Raw genomic sequence first — 15452 nt, 5'->3', positions numbered from 1 at the left:
CCAGGGGACTGATCCGGTCTATTGTCTGCGTGGTCCAGAATGTTCTTTGGGTGAGGTCCTAGGAGGGCAATACCCTGCAGTTTCTTGGGGAATTGTTGGCACTGGTGAGGGCTCGGAGTGGTCAATAGCCTAATATCTTGTCGGTGTACATGTATATTTGGTCAAAGTGGAGAGTGCTGGTGTGCCGTCTCACTGATATGCTGTCAGTGAGTGAGAGAGGCTGCTGCTCTCAAGCACCCCAGTGGGCACTTTTCTGTGTGGGTCATTGCATTGTTTGTTGCTGTTTAATGGGGGGGGTTGGGGGTTCATATTGTTGTATACACTGTTATTGTTCATTGCTGTATAATATAGTTGGTTTTATTCCCCCTATTTTTGGTGTCTTTGATTATTTGCTAATCAGTTATTCTTAGCATCAGTGTAGCACTGGGCTACCCTGACGAGAGCAGGCCTGCCCACTTTCCTTTCATTAAGCATCTGTCAATTAGCTAATTACTCGATTGGCTAATTACCCACTTTTCTTGCCCATGGTATTGTCAGTTTTTCCGTGTGAAAGTACATATATCCAACCAGTAAGCTCAGGCCATTACTCAGATTGTGCAGCTTCCTGCCTGCCAAAGAACCACTGTGTTTCACATCAGATCATGGCTTGCATATGCATTTTTTTTTAATATGGGTTCCACCTATGGACCCAAGTAGGTGGAATGCAGCAACTCAGGGTGAAGTTACATTACATCTAGACCATTCAAAATCTGTGGAATATTGGGTAGTGTTAAAGTTAAATCCTCATTAAAAAACTAGGTGACTGTGGCATTGATGCCTACACAGTCAGATGGATTGCAGATTGGCTGAAGGGTCGTAGTCAGAGGGTGGTGGTGGACGGGTCATATTCGACCTCGGGGGAAGTGGGCAACGGAGTCCCCCAGGGCTCAGTCCTTGGGCTGCGCTGTTCAATTTCTTTATCAGCGATTTGGACGACGGGGTGAAAAGCAACCTGTTTAAATTTGCTGATGATACCAAAATTTGGGGTGAGGTGAGCATGCTAGTAGGGAGGGAAAGACTGCAGCAAGACCTGGATAGGTTACAGGGGTGGGCTAACAAAAACAATATGCGTTTCAGTACTGACAAGTGCAGGGTGCTATACTTGGGCAGTAGTAACCAGCAGCACACTTATAAGATGGGAAACTCCCTTCCTGAGAGCACGGAGGCAGAAAGGGATCTTGGAGTCATTATTGACTCCAAGATGAACATGGTCCGACAATGTGAGGTCACGGTTGGCAGGGCTAACCGGACCTTGTCGTGCATCCACAGGTGCATCTCTAGCAGGACCAAGGAGGTGATCCTCCCCCTCTATGCAACGCTGGTCAGGCCACAGCTGGAGTACTGCATCCAGTTCTGTGTGCCCCACTTCAGGAGGGATGTGGACAACATTGAGAGGGTCCAGGGGAGGGCCACCCGCATGATCTGGGGACAACAGGGCAGACCCTACAATGAGAGACTACAGGACCTGAACCTGTTCAGCCTTCACAACAGAAGGCTGAGGGGGGACCTGGTGACAGTCTATAAACTCACTAGGGGGGACCAGAAGGGCTTGGGAGAGACCTTGTTTCCCCTGGCGCCCTCTGGCATAACATGCAATAATAGCCATAAGTTGTTGGAGAATAGGTTTAGATTAGACATCCGTAAGAACTACTTCACAGTTAGGGTGGCTAGGATCTGGAACCAACTTCCAAGGGAAGTGTGGCTGGCTCCTACCCTGGGGGTCTTTAAGAAGAGGCTTGATGCCTACCTGGCTGGAGTCATTTGTGCCCAGTTTTTCTCCTGCCCAGGCAGGGGATTGGATTTGAAGATCTACAAGGTCTCTTCCGACCCTACTCCTATGATTCTATGAAAGTTAGCACATGTTGTGAACAGTTGTATGTTAAAGGTTAATACTGTTTCTTGCCTGCACAGCTCTGATCTGCTGTTAGAGGGCTGGTGAGCAGGGGTGTGGCTAGGAGCTCTATCCTTGCCTGGGGAAAATGGGGAGGAGGGAGAAGGGACTGGAAGCAGTGCATCCTGGGATGTTGGAGGATTGCTAATTGCTTGTTTTATCTCTATGGAGCAGACGGAAGTTACCTTAACATGAGCTAGGTAGCACAGCCCAGAGTTAACTCTTGCCTGAAGTGGGCACTTAGCTTTAAGTTGTAGATGTTTGTGTTTTATGGCCACTTCGTATGGTCTAAGTGTAACATGTAACTTCGCCATCAGTGTCCCCGAAGAACAAAGGGGCACTGTTCCTCTTTAGGTGGTTTGTTATGTAGAGGAGATGCACATGAAATAGTCTGCTTTTCTTTTTCTGGCCTGATCAACATTTAACTAGAGCTTGAAGTTTTTAGGCTTGATTCTAATGAGTGACTAGAAAAATAAAAATCACTTGAAGTCTGAGAAGAATTTTGGATCCTTCAGGGTGCAAGATGTTATGTCAGCGGAGATTAGCGCTCAGCACATGATCTAAATATTCATTTTGTGGTAGGACAGCTAATATGATGTTAGACATTTTTAGAAAGGCTCCAATTTCTAAAGGTAACATAGAATGTGATGACCAAATTTGTGTCTGTGTGCAGTGTTCCATTGATTACTGCTAATGGAATATATTGGGGACTGTCATTTGTTTGTGTATACATTACCTCAATTGGCTGAGCTAATGGGGAAACTGCTTTTGGCTTGCCAGAGAGAGGCCTTTTGATTTCTGTATTAAGAGCAGAAGAATATGAATTCTATTCCTAATGCTGTGTACAGGCAGTTGGCTGGTATCCATAATGTCTTTTTAGCCACGGACTGTTAGAAAAGGTCTTTCAGTTCTTTATGTATGTTTTAGGATTTATTTTTATAGAGAGGAAACTTGACCTTGAAGATTTTAAGCAAATTTTACATCCTTGATTTAAAATGGGTGTTCCACAACCACATAAAGTGAATCGAATGAGAACTTTGCAGTAAAATTGAAACCACAATTACTTATATTTGCTTCTCTTAAATGTCTTGTAGATGGAAGGGCAAAAGTGGTGATTATTTTTGACATAGTGAATGAAGATATAATTTGCTTTCTCTCTCGCTCTCATTTCATGACTATATGGCAGAGATAGCACAGCCTCAGAGATTCAATTCTGTAGTCCAAGCCAAGAATGGACATGCACATGGGGCTGTGGAACAATGCTGAATTTCCTGCAGGCTTCAGAGTACTTTCTGCAGCTGCCAGCTACAAAAACAGTTCTGAAAAACATTACAATTTTCTCAAGGAAAGGAAAGGAACCATAATAAAGAAGGCAACACTTCAGCCATTATGCATCAAGGTCCTAATCCAGCCTCTGTCCCTATAGGCAAAGAAGGCTGACAGAAGAAACTTTTGAAACATTTCAGATGCCTTTGAAATATTTCAGAGGGCCAGCTGTACAAACCTGCGTGCCCTTTGAAATGTTCGAAAAGCAGTTGAAGTGCTCCAGTGTAGTGCCCCCCCACTTAAATGAGTTCTTGGCTGCTCCTGCACTTGAGGGGCTGCCAGATCCCTGCTAGACCCCACTCTGCTGCTACACAAACCCACGCCCCATATCCACTGCTGAATGCCACAGTCCTGATCCCCTGTACCTCTCCATTCTGAGTGGGAGAGGAAAGCCTTAGAGGATTTGGACGGAGAGTCAGAATTCTGAGGGTGGGGGGCTGATAAGTCCTTGCTGCCACTACAGATATATATCCCCTGCTGTTCCTCTCTCCCTGCCATTTTACACCAGACCCGTTAGAGGCTCCAGGTCCCCCACTGCTGCTTATGTCTGCCTCTCCAGCCCCATCTCTCTACTTCTGTTTTCTGGTGGGGTGGGGAGAAGGAGAAGAAGTTCAGGGGGGTTGTGGCTGAAACGGTACCTTTCTGAAATACTTCAAAGTCTGTTATGCTTAGCAGTGCTTCAAAAATTACTTCTTTCCTCACCCCAAATATGTTTTCGTATGCTGCTAAGTGATTTCTTTTTTAACACACATTTGCATTCTGTCTGCAACCAAGCCTTCATGTAGCCTTGTGTGTTCTAATTTTACTAAGTCTAGTTCCTGTGGTGGACCCCAGGATTGCAACTTGTTTCAAAGAGCTGTGAGAAGGCAGGATGATGGTCCTGTGTTGCTTCACTGCTGTAATAAAAATGGTTGTCAAAAGTGGCTCTGTGCTATACAATAATCCAAACATCTCAAGAGAATGGCAGTTACATTTTATGTAATGTGCCTGCCCTTTGAGTTTGCAATAGATTGCTCTGCTTCATAAACAAAAGTCATTATTATTCCCCAAATGGGAGATTTTACATTCTTTTGTATCAACTTACTTTTCTCCAATTTAATTTGCTAATCAACTATTTTTTTTTTAGAGTCTGGCCTATGGAGAAGCCCACAAGCAGACTGAGATAAATATGGCTTTTCAAATTGATAACCACCTTGAGTCCTTTTCGTTGCCAATTCAGCGGTAAGTGGTGCTACCTTTCATAAAACAAATTCCAAATTTCCTAACGAAGAAATCTGAAGAAAACCAAAACTTCATTTGTTCCTTGTGTAATCCACTCTCACCTCAGTATGGTGCCTTGTCTCTCTGGGGCTCATATGGATGTTGGCAGACCTGTTACAGTCTTGTAGCTCAGGCAGAAGAGGTTTATGATTCTACATCCAGAGGTATCAGGCTGAATTTGTGTTGTTGTTAATGTACCCTTGGGTGCAGCATAATTCTTTTTTTCAAATGGTTTGAGTTCCTTCCAAGAGATCAGCCAGCCCTATAAAAAAGTGATTAAATTCTGGAAATTCCTACAGGATGTGTAAAGACAACACCTCTTTGCTGGAGCAACCTTAGCAAAATGTCATTGTGCACATCTCGGAAGAAACAGAACAATCTTATGTCTAATGAAAGGATCTTTGTTTAGGCATTGGTGTTGCAATGCTTGAGATTTACCTGCAGTGAATCCAGTCCCCACATGGGGGGACTGCAAAGATTGCTTAAGTTTTATTTTACTATGCAGCTGTCATTTGGCAGCCAAAGCAGCCTTTAGTTTTCAGTTATTTCTAATATAATATAGCCGTATGAGTAAATGATTGATACAATTAACTTCTCTATTCCCACTGGGCTAGAACCTTGAAGTTTGTTACTGTAATTTGCTATGACTGCTGAGTACAGGAACAGAATTGCAGAGGTAGACAGTAGCTGTTTCATTACAAGTCACCCAGCTGTTAGCAAACCTACTTTACTATGTTTTACTAAAAACCCCTTTGAGATGCTGCCCTAGAATCTGTGGTGTTCATTTATTAAGGACTGTTGACCATTGTGAAGAAAAAAAAAATGTAATTTGATTCTTCTATACATCATTGAAATAGAAAGCATAGTAGAGTTGTACCTTCTAGATAGGGATCTACTTCATTTGTGACGAGAAAAGCCCTTTTTGCAGGTTTGTCCCAGTATGAAATATCCATTTTGCAGTGGCTCTGCCCCTTGGCACTGATTGGTAGAGAGGCCCTGACTCTCAGCACTGACTGGCAGAGAGGCTCCGGGGTGGGGAGAGGGGGAAGGACAGTTGAGGGGGTAGCCACCTTCTTGACTTCTGGCTGCTTTTTGTCTGGCCCCACCCCTTATTGCTGATTGGCACAGCAGCCTGGGGGTGGGGGTGTGGGGAGGAGGGAGGAAGAACAGCTGCAGGGCCCATCCAGGAGGGGAAGACTTAATAAAAACTTATTTTTATTTTTTTGTGCAGATTTCATGGGCAACCCTGGATTTCGTGGTTTCCATGAAATCTGCAGAACTGTGAAACCGTGATTTAGGTAGGTCCTTACATATAGACTAACCAGTGTGTGTGTGTATTTTATAGGATAGGCATGTACATTTAATTTATATAAATTACTGTTTATATAATCTATTATGTCATGAGGCCAACAGATACCTAGATACGCACACATGCATGCACCCACACACACGCACACTTTCATTAGTCTCATGCATGCACTCACGCACACATGCACTGGCTTTGGCTAGCTTATAAGGTGCAAATCTGCCTGCCTTCTACTTGACTTCAGATTAATGGGTGTCTGTACATATGGTCTGGGGTGGGGGAGGGGGATTTTACTTAGTGCAGCTCTTGGACAGTTGCTTTAAATAAAATATCGCAGCATCACATATATTCACATTTTAAAATGTCAGTGGAGGTGCTTTAACTAAAGCTCATTTGAGTTTTAGTTAAAGCACCCCCATCTCCATTTTGAAATGTGGGACATTGAATACAGGTGATGGTGAAGCATCCTAGCACATTCTAATTGGAATGTTTCAGAGCATGTGTATAGGCACCCAGTATGGCTAATTACACCTCCCTCATCATTAAAATGCCAGCAGGAGAACAAAATATCAATACAATTGCTTTGGAGAGACAATTGCCTAGTGTAGGTTATAAAACCTTTGGAGAATCAAATTACAGTCACTGGTTTTAAGAGATGCTGGCTTTACTAACCACATCCACCAGAGGATGGATTGCTGTCATCTACAGTAGTGCAAGCACTTAGTTTATGTCTTTTAAACTGGCTACCTACTTAGGTTTTAGCTTGCATTCCCCATAGCTTACAGAAGTCATTTGGCTTGGGTTTAAATGTGCTTCAAGTCTGAGCCAGCTTGTTCAGCTAGGGGTGCATGACTGTTTCTTTTACTTAATGTGGAGTTTATCCACACTGCAGTGAAGACACAGGGGAAAAACTATTCAAGCACTAAGTATCCTCCAGTACCTTTCCCTCAATTAGCTTAAAAAATAGGCAAGTTCTCCTTCAATTGGCATAGACTAAGATTCCTTCCCAGTCAACTATCTCAGCACAAAGAACCATAAGAAATGCACCCAGTACTCATGAGTGAATGGAAGAACAGTGAGGGTGCACAATTGTGGGATGGCTTTGCTGTAGAAAGGCTCAGACGAACACTGGCACTGAAACTTGAGTGCCAGTCACCCAGCTTAACTGTGCAATGAAGTGTGCAATGGCTGCCAACGGTTGATCCTTGGACCCAAAGACAAACATTTAAAGTTGAAGTGCATCTTTAAGAGTTGTGCTTTACACTCCTGTTTGTCTGCGAATCAGGTTAATGAGCAGGAAGTGTGAGACTGCTATACATCACACAGAAATAATACATTAAAAAAAAATCTGGTTGAGTTTAGGGTTTTTTTTTAAAAATCTTGTAGTACCCTACCAAACATTTTAAAGTGCATTTTGTTTTCAGAATGTTAAATTAAACATCTTTCCTAAGTAATAACATCCTTTTCCATAGGCAAACACAGCATATAAAGTGGGCCGCACTTTGCATTCCTTGTGCACCCACGACTACCAGTAAGGTCAATAATTATTTTGGCTGCACACAGAATTCAGGACTGGGGCCTCAAATTGTGCTCCTGTGTTGTTTAAATTGTTGTTTACACTGTTCTGTCTCCCTTATGATTTTGTGGGAAATCACAGTTTGGCTTGGAAGGCCCCTGGAGGGTTGAGTCAGTATGTTAGTGGTTTTCTAATATACTGTCAGATCTACCTTTTCTAATTGACATCTGGACTGCTATATTCAGTGTTTGAAATATACAGTATCCCTACAGAAACAAACAAAACAAAAAATCAAAAAAGAAAACCATTGTTATAAAAACATATTTCCTATCTTATTGGGATCAGATCTTAAAGTGACAGATGTATCTTTTATTGGAAAAATATTTGGAAGGGGATGTATATTCCTAGTTTCTTTCTTTCCTTAGGATAGATTTAATTGGTTTTCAAAAGCTGTCAGTAGACTTACCATGAAACATTATTCTTCTAAGCACACAGAAAAATAGTGTGGCTCATATAATTGCCATTTTCAGATTGATAATAATGGTCAGTTCATTACAGCCTTTTCGGTATATATTCCTTAGAAGTGTATACAGTCTATTCTGTAATGAAGTTACTTGCATAGCTTTTGAAAACTTCTATGACCGATGAAAAATATTTTTTTCACACCTTTCTTTTGGAACTTTTACTACATTTAAATTTTCATAATTCCGAAGGATTATTTCTAGTAGGGAGCTACTTTTCTTTCCCCTGGATAATTAAAGAAAATCAGACTTTTGTATATACTTAAGTTGAGGCTCATGTGGCAACCACCATTCTTTATCATATTTATTTTGTACAATCCCTTCTGGATGATAAATTCAAACCATGATATCAGTACTTTTACTCAACACATTTGCCCAAACTGACCAGCATAAACTACCACAAAAAGATGTAAAAAAGAATGCTGTGTGTTATTTTTTGTTGTCTGTTTATTGACTGCTGCGATTATGGCAAAAACAAAATGGTGTAGCAAATACAGAATATTTCAGTATAAAATGACCTAAGGAAAAAGTTTGTACATTTAAAAAAAACCTCCATGTGATGCATTTGTATTTCTCACCTGCTAAAGGCATAGCTCCACACTTGTTTTGGACATTTTCTTCATAACAATCAATCTGCTTGTTTTAAAATGCAAAATAACTAATTTTAGAGTAGGCATCTGCTCCTAAAGTGACATCCTCCTTCCTGCTTTGGCCCTGTTTATATGTCACTGTACTGGGGCCCCTGCTCCATTACTGAGAGGGGGAGGGAGCCCAAGGCCCATTGGCCAGCCCCTGGAACAGACTTAATGGAAAAAGGGAACCTTAAATAAGATGGCTGCCCACTCCAAGTGTAAGCATGATTGGTAGGCTTGGAGCAATAGACGGGTGGGTGACTGAGGGAGAGTTTCAAAAGCCCAGGACTTGGCCCAGAAGAGGCAGTCTGGCTGTAGGAGCCACAGGAAGCAGAGCTCCAGCGGACTGCCTGGAGGAAAGGACTTTGCCCCACTGGAGGGTGGAAGAGACCCTGTGCTGTGAGCAGCATGAGATAAGTAGTTTGAACCTTTTGCATTTGTATTATTAAGGGGTGAGATTAACTCCAGCAAGAGAACTTACCATTGGTAAGTCTTATGTTTGGGAGCAGATGCTCATACTTTTGATTTATATCTAAACCAGAGAACTGTGGTGGTGGTAAGGAACAGATTAGAGGCTACTGGAGTGCAGCAGAGGCACCTGGTTTAGAGCACTTCTAGGGGCTGGGGCCCTGGGGGGTTGCTTGCAGGCAATAGCCCAAATATGTTTCAAAAGGGAGGACTGTGATGCATCAGAGGACTGGGTATCTGGCAGCAAAGACTGGGGGAGCATAAACCTCTTGCCTGCAAAGGGAGTGTACATAGGGGCTGAGTGGCCCAAAGCCCATAAAGGGCTGAGCTGGAGCCTGAGAAGCTCGGGTCCTGGTGCGGTGGACCCCAGGCTGCGGGACACAGCCAGATTGAAAGTGAGCTGAGGCCCAGAAGGGTCTGAGTTTAGACAAAGACCTACCCCAAAACCTGCATCTGCCTCCTTACAAACCTATAACATCAAGTCATGGCAGGAAAGATAACCATGAGTGGGAGGGACCCAGAAAGCCTGGAAGCACGGGTGAGGAGGTTGGAGTCCAGTGGCAAGTCAGGTTGGGAACCTTGTTGTGTCAGCACCAAACTATTTACATTACAGCCACACACAATGTTCAGAGTGGAATGAAGGAGGTTGTAGGCAGTGATTCTCAACCACAGGGCTGTGGCACCTGGGATGCCTTAAGAACCTTTTAAGGATGTGGTGGGATGCCACACAATAATAGTGCTGTTAGGTGTACAAGTACTTATACATGGTTTATAGGATAAACCTGAGATTTCAACTAGGGATCCAAAATGCTAGAAATATTTGGACCTGTTGTAGTCTTTCTGAGTTCTCTGCAACAGAACAATTGCTCTATTATTTTTCAGTAGTCAAAAAATGAATGAAAGCTAAGAGCTGGCATTTTTTGATGGGTGCCTCAAGTCCAAAAAGGTTGAAAATCATTGTCTAAAGATACTGTATCTAGTTGATGGAAGGTTCCTTGGCATAGGTATTGTTGGTTCAGAGGACTTTCTCACAAGTCTTGGACAAAGTCACATACTGAGGGTAGGACTATAGCAGTCAGTGGTATCTTGATTCTGGGCATCACTGTGGTCCATATGGCCCCATAAGAAAGTTGCTGTAACTTAGGGCCATGTGGCTGTCTAAATTATTCCTCTATTACTCGGAACAGCCCAGGATTGGAAGGATGAAAAAGAGGTTTAAAGGTATCTTATTATATTTTTTTTCCTCAGGCTAAGTTTTGCCTGGCAGCATTTAAAGCAGGAGTGGCCAGAAAGTTGCATGGATACCTTCTGTATGTGACACGCAGCAGACTGGGGAGGGATATGCAGCACAGAGGCAGATGGGGCAGGTAATAGAAAGCAGAGAAGCAGATGAAGCAGGGAAAGGGAATTGGAGTGTCACTTGGGGAAGTTGCAGGGCTAATTTGAGCCAAGCCTGCCAAAAATGTTGGCACTCACTGTCTTAGTCTCATCCCTGGAATATGGTATATGTTGAAAAGACATTCATTATCCAGGGGAAAGAAAAGTTCTAAAAATGAAAGGTGACCTTGGAGAGTGTTTACACATTGATAAAGGACAATATTTATCACATAAATAAGTTTAATTAAACATAAATAAGTTAAAGGTCAGGAGTCTGGGGGCATTCAGACCAGAAAAATTGTGTTTTATCGAGAATTCTCAAGACCAGGGAGTTTCTCCTTATTTAAAATCTAGTTTAAATCTTGAGCCATTGCACAATGTTGAAGTGTAACTTTTTAATTATATGATACCTTCAACCTGAAGATTTCAAACCATTGTATGAATATGAACACATTAAATTTCATATGATCCCTGAGACCTAGATAAGTATTTTCTCTCTGAAGTGCAGAGAGATTAAGGATACATTTTTTGATTTTGGGTGCCTTTTAACTTAACTCCATTAACTTCAGTGTCGTACCTCTAAAAATCAGAGTACTTCACTTAGGATGAACTTTATAAACTTGTGGGACTTAATCTAAACTGATTTGCTCAGAGAGAGGAAGCCTGTGGCAGGGCCAGGAATAGAATACAGGTTTCCTGCCTCCCTATTCTGTCTCTTAACCAAAAGACAATCCTTCCTCCCTTTGTTAGACTTTCTTCCTTTTTTTGTTAGACGAAAGAACTGAGCTCTAAGAAGGAACAATGCGGATGAGATCACCCCATGCATATTTATAACCTTGTACTACTCTCTAAAATGTACTCTGTATCTGAAGTGTTTAGATAATTTATCAAGGGAGCTGCTTAAAATCTTTTGTCATATAAATTAAAATCTACTTGACCCCTGCCATTAAGAAAATCATGTTTTTAGGGTTGGCTCTTAGCTCTATTCTATCTAGACTTGACTAGAATACTACATTGCTCTATCTTTTGACTTTCTTGTCTGTTAATGTATTTTCATAGCTGCCTTACAGTGTGGACACTGTGGTGTTACCTTGTAATTTTGTATATTAGGTAACAGTGGACGGACCTACATAAACTAAATCATAAAGAGGTACATAAATGACTGGCAAAGGGAACTATATAAGCTATAAGGACAGTAACAGATCCAGGTATCGTATGGTGTGGCTTACCCAAAGTATAAGCTTGACAGAAGAACAGAAGGAACTTTCAGTGAAGAATCACTTTAGTGAAATAGTTATCATCATAGGAACAATTTTAGAGGATAAAGAGGGTCATGTTTAACACATGGACAACTAAGCCTTCTTAAAGTAATTTAATAATCTGTTCAGGCTGAGGTTTGTTTTTTTTTTTTAATTTTTTTAAAACAACCTCAACTCAAGCCTTTGAAACTGTCCTCAGAGCTTTGCATGCATGAACCTAGATTTGCGAGGCAAATGGAGTAGTTTGATCTACATATATAACTACAGCTATACAACATATGAAAACTGCATTCACAAAGGAATGTTCTTTGATGGTAGCATTGAAACTTTGGTCCATCCCATCTGTATTTTTATTGGGTAATAGGTCTGTATGCATGAGCAGATTGGGGGATGGGGGACAGTAGTGCAGCTGCATCTCACTTTGATTCCTGCTTCACCCAAAATTTAAAGCTAACTGCCTGGCGGTGGCAGCAGTATTTCTGTTCAGGCAGCAGTGAGGGAGTCACTTGACTTCACGGCTCATTTATAATCTACCTCTCCCCTTTTTAATGGTATTGATGTTCCACTAATCAAGCTTTTTTCAATTCTGCTGTAAGTTGCTTCTGGTAATACAGCTCCTATTTCACATCCTTGCAGACTGTTCTTAACTTTAGCTAAAAACATTAAATCAGGTATGGAAGCATTAACTTAGGTGAACACTAATCCAGGTGTGCAAATAACTTTCAGTGAAGTATGGGGTACACCGTCAAGATGCTCAAGAAGACTTGATTTTGGTTTGTGAATCTGAAAGAGCTGTACATTTAATTCTAATGACTACAGAACTAAAGAAACATTTTAAATTCATTTTGCCTATTTTTTCTGTTAATACAAAATGTGTGCTATATCAAAGCAATGAGCAATCCAATAAAGTTATATTTGTTTTGCTAAACTGAAAAATATTGCCTAGATCCCTAGCACATGAGTTAAGCTTCTCGTTTCTTTTTACCTGGATAAAAATATTTATTGTGTTGCATGTGGTGATGGATTCGCCTATGCCCGTATGAAGTATGCCACGTAAGGCAGCCTTGGATGGATCAAAAGAAGAGTTTAGTTCTTCTTGGTGTTCTTTTGGATGATCTGGTGTGTGTGTGTACACAAGAGAACACTAATTAGAATTTACAACTGGAAATAGCATAACCAGGAGGGATCCCTTTCTAATAGGTGACTATCTACATATAGATAATGGTACACACGAGGCTTCACAAAATATGCTAGAATGGTGAAAGAAATTGTGGGTGACTTTAGAGCGGAGAGTTAAGACCTGGACATGGAAACCTAGAGGTAAGCTTTGTTGCTTACGGTTAATAAAACCAAACATAATATTGAGAGATTTAGCAGAAAGAGAGAGAATCCCATTTTCCTGGAGAGTGGAAAGGTGATTTTGTTTTTGAGTGGTTAATGACAAGTGTAAGTACATCATATATGTAAAGCAGGTGCAATTGCTAGGAAAATGTAGATGTTCAGAGCAAAACAATTTAAGGATGAACTTCTTGAAATAATTTAACAGTCTTCAGATGCATGCGTGAGCATGTGCACAGACACACACATAAATGCACGACAACGTTAGGGCTGCCTTGAGCACCATGCTTTTCAAAACCACAACAAATCAAAAGTTGTCATTTTGTCTCTTAGGGAAGCTTATGTACTTGGAGTACATAAGATGACTTTCAGCATTTGTGTATAGAAGATAGAAACAATAACTGGAGCATGTGGAAGGGCTTGGAAAAAAAAGGAATCTGTTTTCAATGAATGACATGTAATTGGTTGAATGAATTCATTGTCATAAGATGTCTGTCAACAGTTGGAAAACTATTTGAAATAAAACTCTGAGAAATTCAATTTTTTCCATTTCACAGATGACTCCAATATTTCAACATTTTATTTTTGTCTCAAATTGGGGCAATAACTACTGTTTAAAAAAATCCCTCTTTTTGTGAAACAAAATATTTAAAAATTATGATCATACACGGTATGTCATATCAATCTGGAAATGGCAAAACCTGTCATTTTGAAGTTACCAATTTGAAATATTTTATTGAGTCAGTTAAATATTAAATTGCATTTCATTATTCTCCTATACTGTCTCATGGGAACTGTAGTTCAGGCTATTCACTGTTTCCAATTGTTAACCTATTAAAATTTATTGGGAGGATGAAAAGAGGCATATCGTGTTGGAAGGCTTAAAGGGGTGCCATCAACCAGTTTGATCTGTAGACTGTTGTAGAGTTGCTCATCCCCATAGCTATGCTAAACAGATCTTAGGAGTCCACTGTAACAAGGAACCCCTGCCCCTGTTATTAGGTGGTGTGCGGGTGGTCAGTGCAGGAAGCCTGAGGGCTAAGTGGCAGCAGGTAGTAGCTACCCAGGTGAACTGAGCCAGGGGCTAGAAAAGGGCAGACAGTGAATGGGGGAATTAACAGGACTTGGGCCCTGGGTGCAGGAGATAGAGGGCTGGGCTTGAGGCATATAAGCCCAGTCCCTGGCCATGGAGGGGGCAGTCTGGCTTTGGCTACAGCGGGACACAGAGCTCCTAGTAGAGCTGACTGGAGCTAAGCCAGCCCAGAAGAGGTACCTGGGGACCCAGAGGGATTTACAATTGTGTTAGGACCAGGTAGGTCGGGGTTTTTATTTTTTGTTTGAATTGAACCAGAGGACTGAGTTGTAGCTGCATGGGAAGAGGAGGCCACGAGTAGGGATACTTGGGAGGCACTCCCCACTATCAGGGGCAGGAGCTAGACCAAAAGGGTGCCTCTATACGTGCTCTGACGTGTTCTGATCAGAATGTGTTGGAGTAGATTCAATTAATTGGGTCTACTGCAGTGTTTTAATTAGAACTCTCCAGCCTGCTGCAGTATCCCGCGTATTCAGTGTCCCACGTTTCAAAATGGCAGTGGGGGTGCAAACTGTTTACAAAATATGCTTTGTGTTTGCCATCCTGGGGTGGAAGGCTGCAGGGTTGGGGCAGAGCTTGGGACAGGTGACCAGCACCTCAGCTTCTGACAGTTCCCCCCATGAGTGTGTAGGCTATGGCAAGCCTGGTGGTGGTGGTGGGGGCTCACCAAGGGGTGATGACAGTCGGTGGTCCCCCAGTGTGGGTGACTCCCCCTCTGGCAGCCAGTGTCCAGGGCCAGCAGGGCTGGCATATGGTCCTGGCCTCACTGCAGGCAGCTCCATTTCTGTGCTCATGTGGAACAGGGGCAAGCAGTGGCACTGGGCCCAGGTAGGGTGGGTTGGGTGGTGGTGGACCTGGGGTGGAGACCAAACCAGGGGCTTCTGGCTGCTGGAGGTAGTGCAGAACCTCCTCCCAGGTCCACATGGGAGACTGCTGCTGGGCAGTGCATGGCTGCCATGGGGCAGATGGGGCCAGACAGGGCAGCAGGTGGCACAAAGGCAACTGCCAGGGCCAGAATGGTGTCCAGTACCTGGCAGTCGCTGTCTGTGGCCTGCACTACCCAGGCCAGGATGGCGTTCTGCTCCTGTAGTGCCTCCACCCACTGACGCTCTAGGGCCAGGAGCTGCACCCAGAACTACCAGTCCTTCTGGTCCCATGCCATTTCTACATGTCCTCATGGGTGATGTCCTCTGCTCAGCAGGCCTGTATGTCCTCCAGTTGGTCCTTCAATGTTGTCACCAGCTGGTCCAGGAGGATGGTGTAGTCCTGGGTCCACCTCTGGTGGAACTGGAGCATCCACAGAGCCCCGGCTACGGGTGGCAGCAACTCCAAGCCTGCATCCTGGCTGCCAAGGGGGCCCTCTTCCCCATCCATGCAGCTGCGGGACCTGCAGAGCCATGAGAGAGCTGTCTGTGAGAATTTGCAA

General features: G+C 42.8%; 1 protein-coding gene across 2 annotated transcripts in view; it reads left to right on the top strand.

Annotated features, from left to right (window-relative positions):
* Positions 1 to 15452, top strand: part of INSC (INSC spindle orientation adaptor protein) — a 275844-nt gene that overhangs the window by 78440 nt on the left and 181952 nt on the right. For both annotated transcript variants that reach the window (XM_090032621.1, XM_090032620.1), the window contains one exon: positions 4383 to 4477. In XM_090032621.1, coding sequence (XP_089888747.1) covers positions 4425 to 4477 — 53 coding nt within the window. In that variant the 5' untranslated portion in view covers positions 4383 to 4424. The remainder of the gene's footprint in view (positions 1 to 4382; positions 4478 to 15452) is intronic.

The sequence above is a fragment of the Crocodylus siamensis genome, chromosome 2, assembly GCF_052110815.1.
Source record: "Crocodylus siamensis isolate JL-2025a chromosome 2, ASM5211081v1, whole genome shotgun sequence".
Lineage (NCBI taxonomy): Eukaryota > Metazoa > Chordata > Crocodylia > Crocodylidae > Crocodylus > Crocodylus siamensis.
This window is presented reverse-complemented; position numbering and strand designations above follow the sequence as displayed.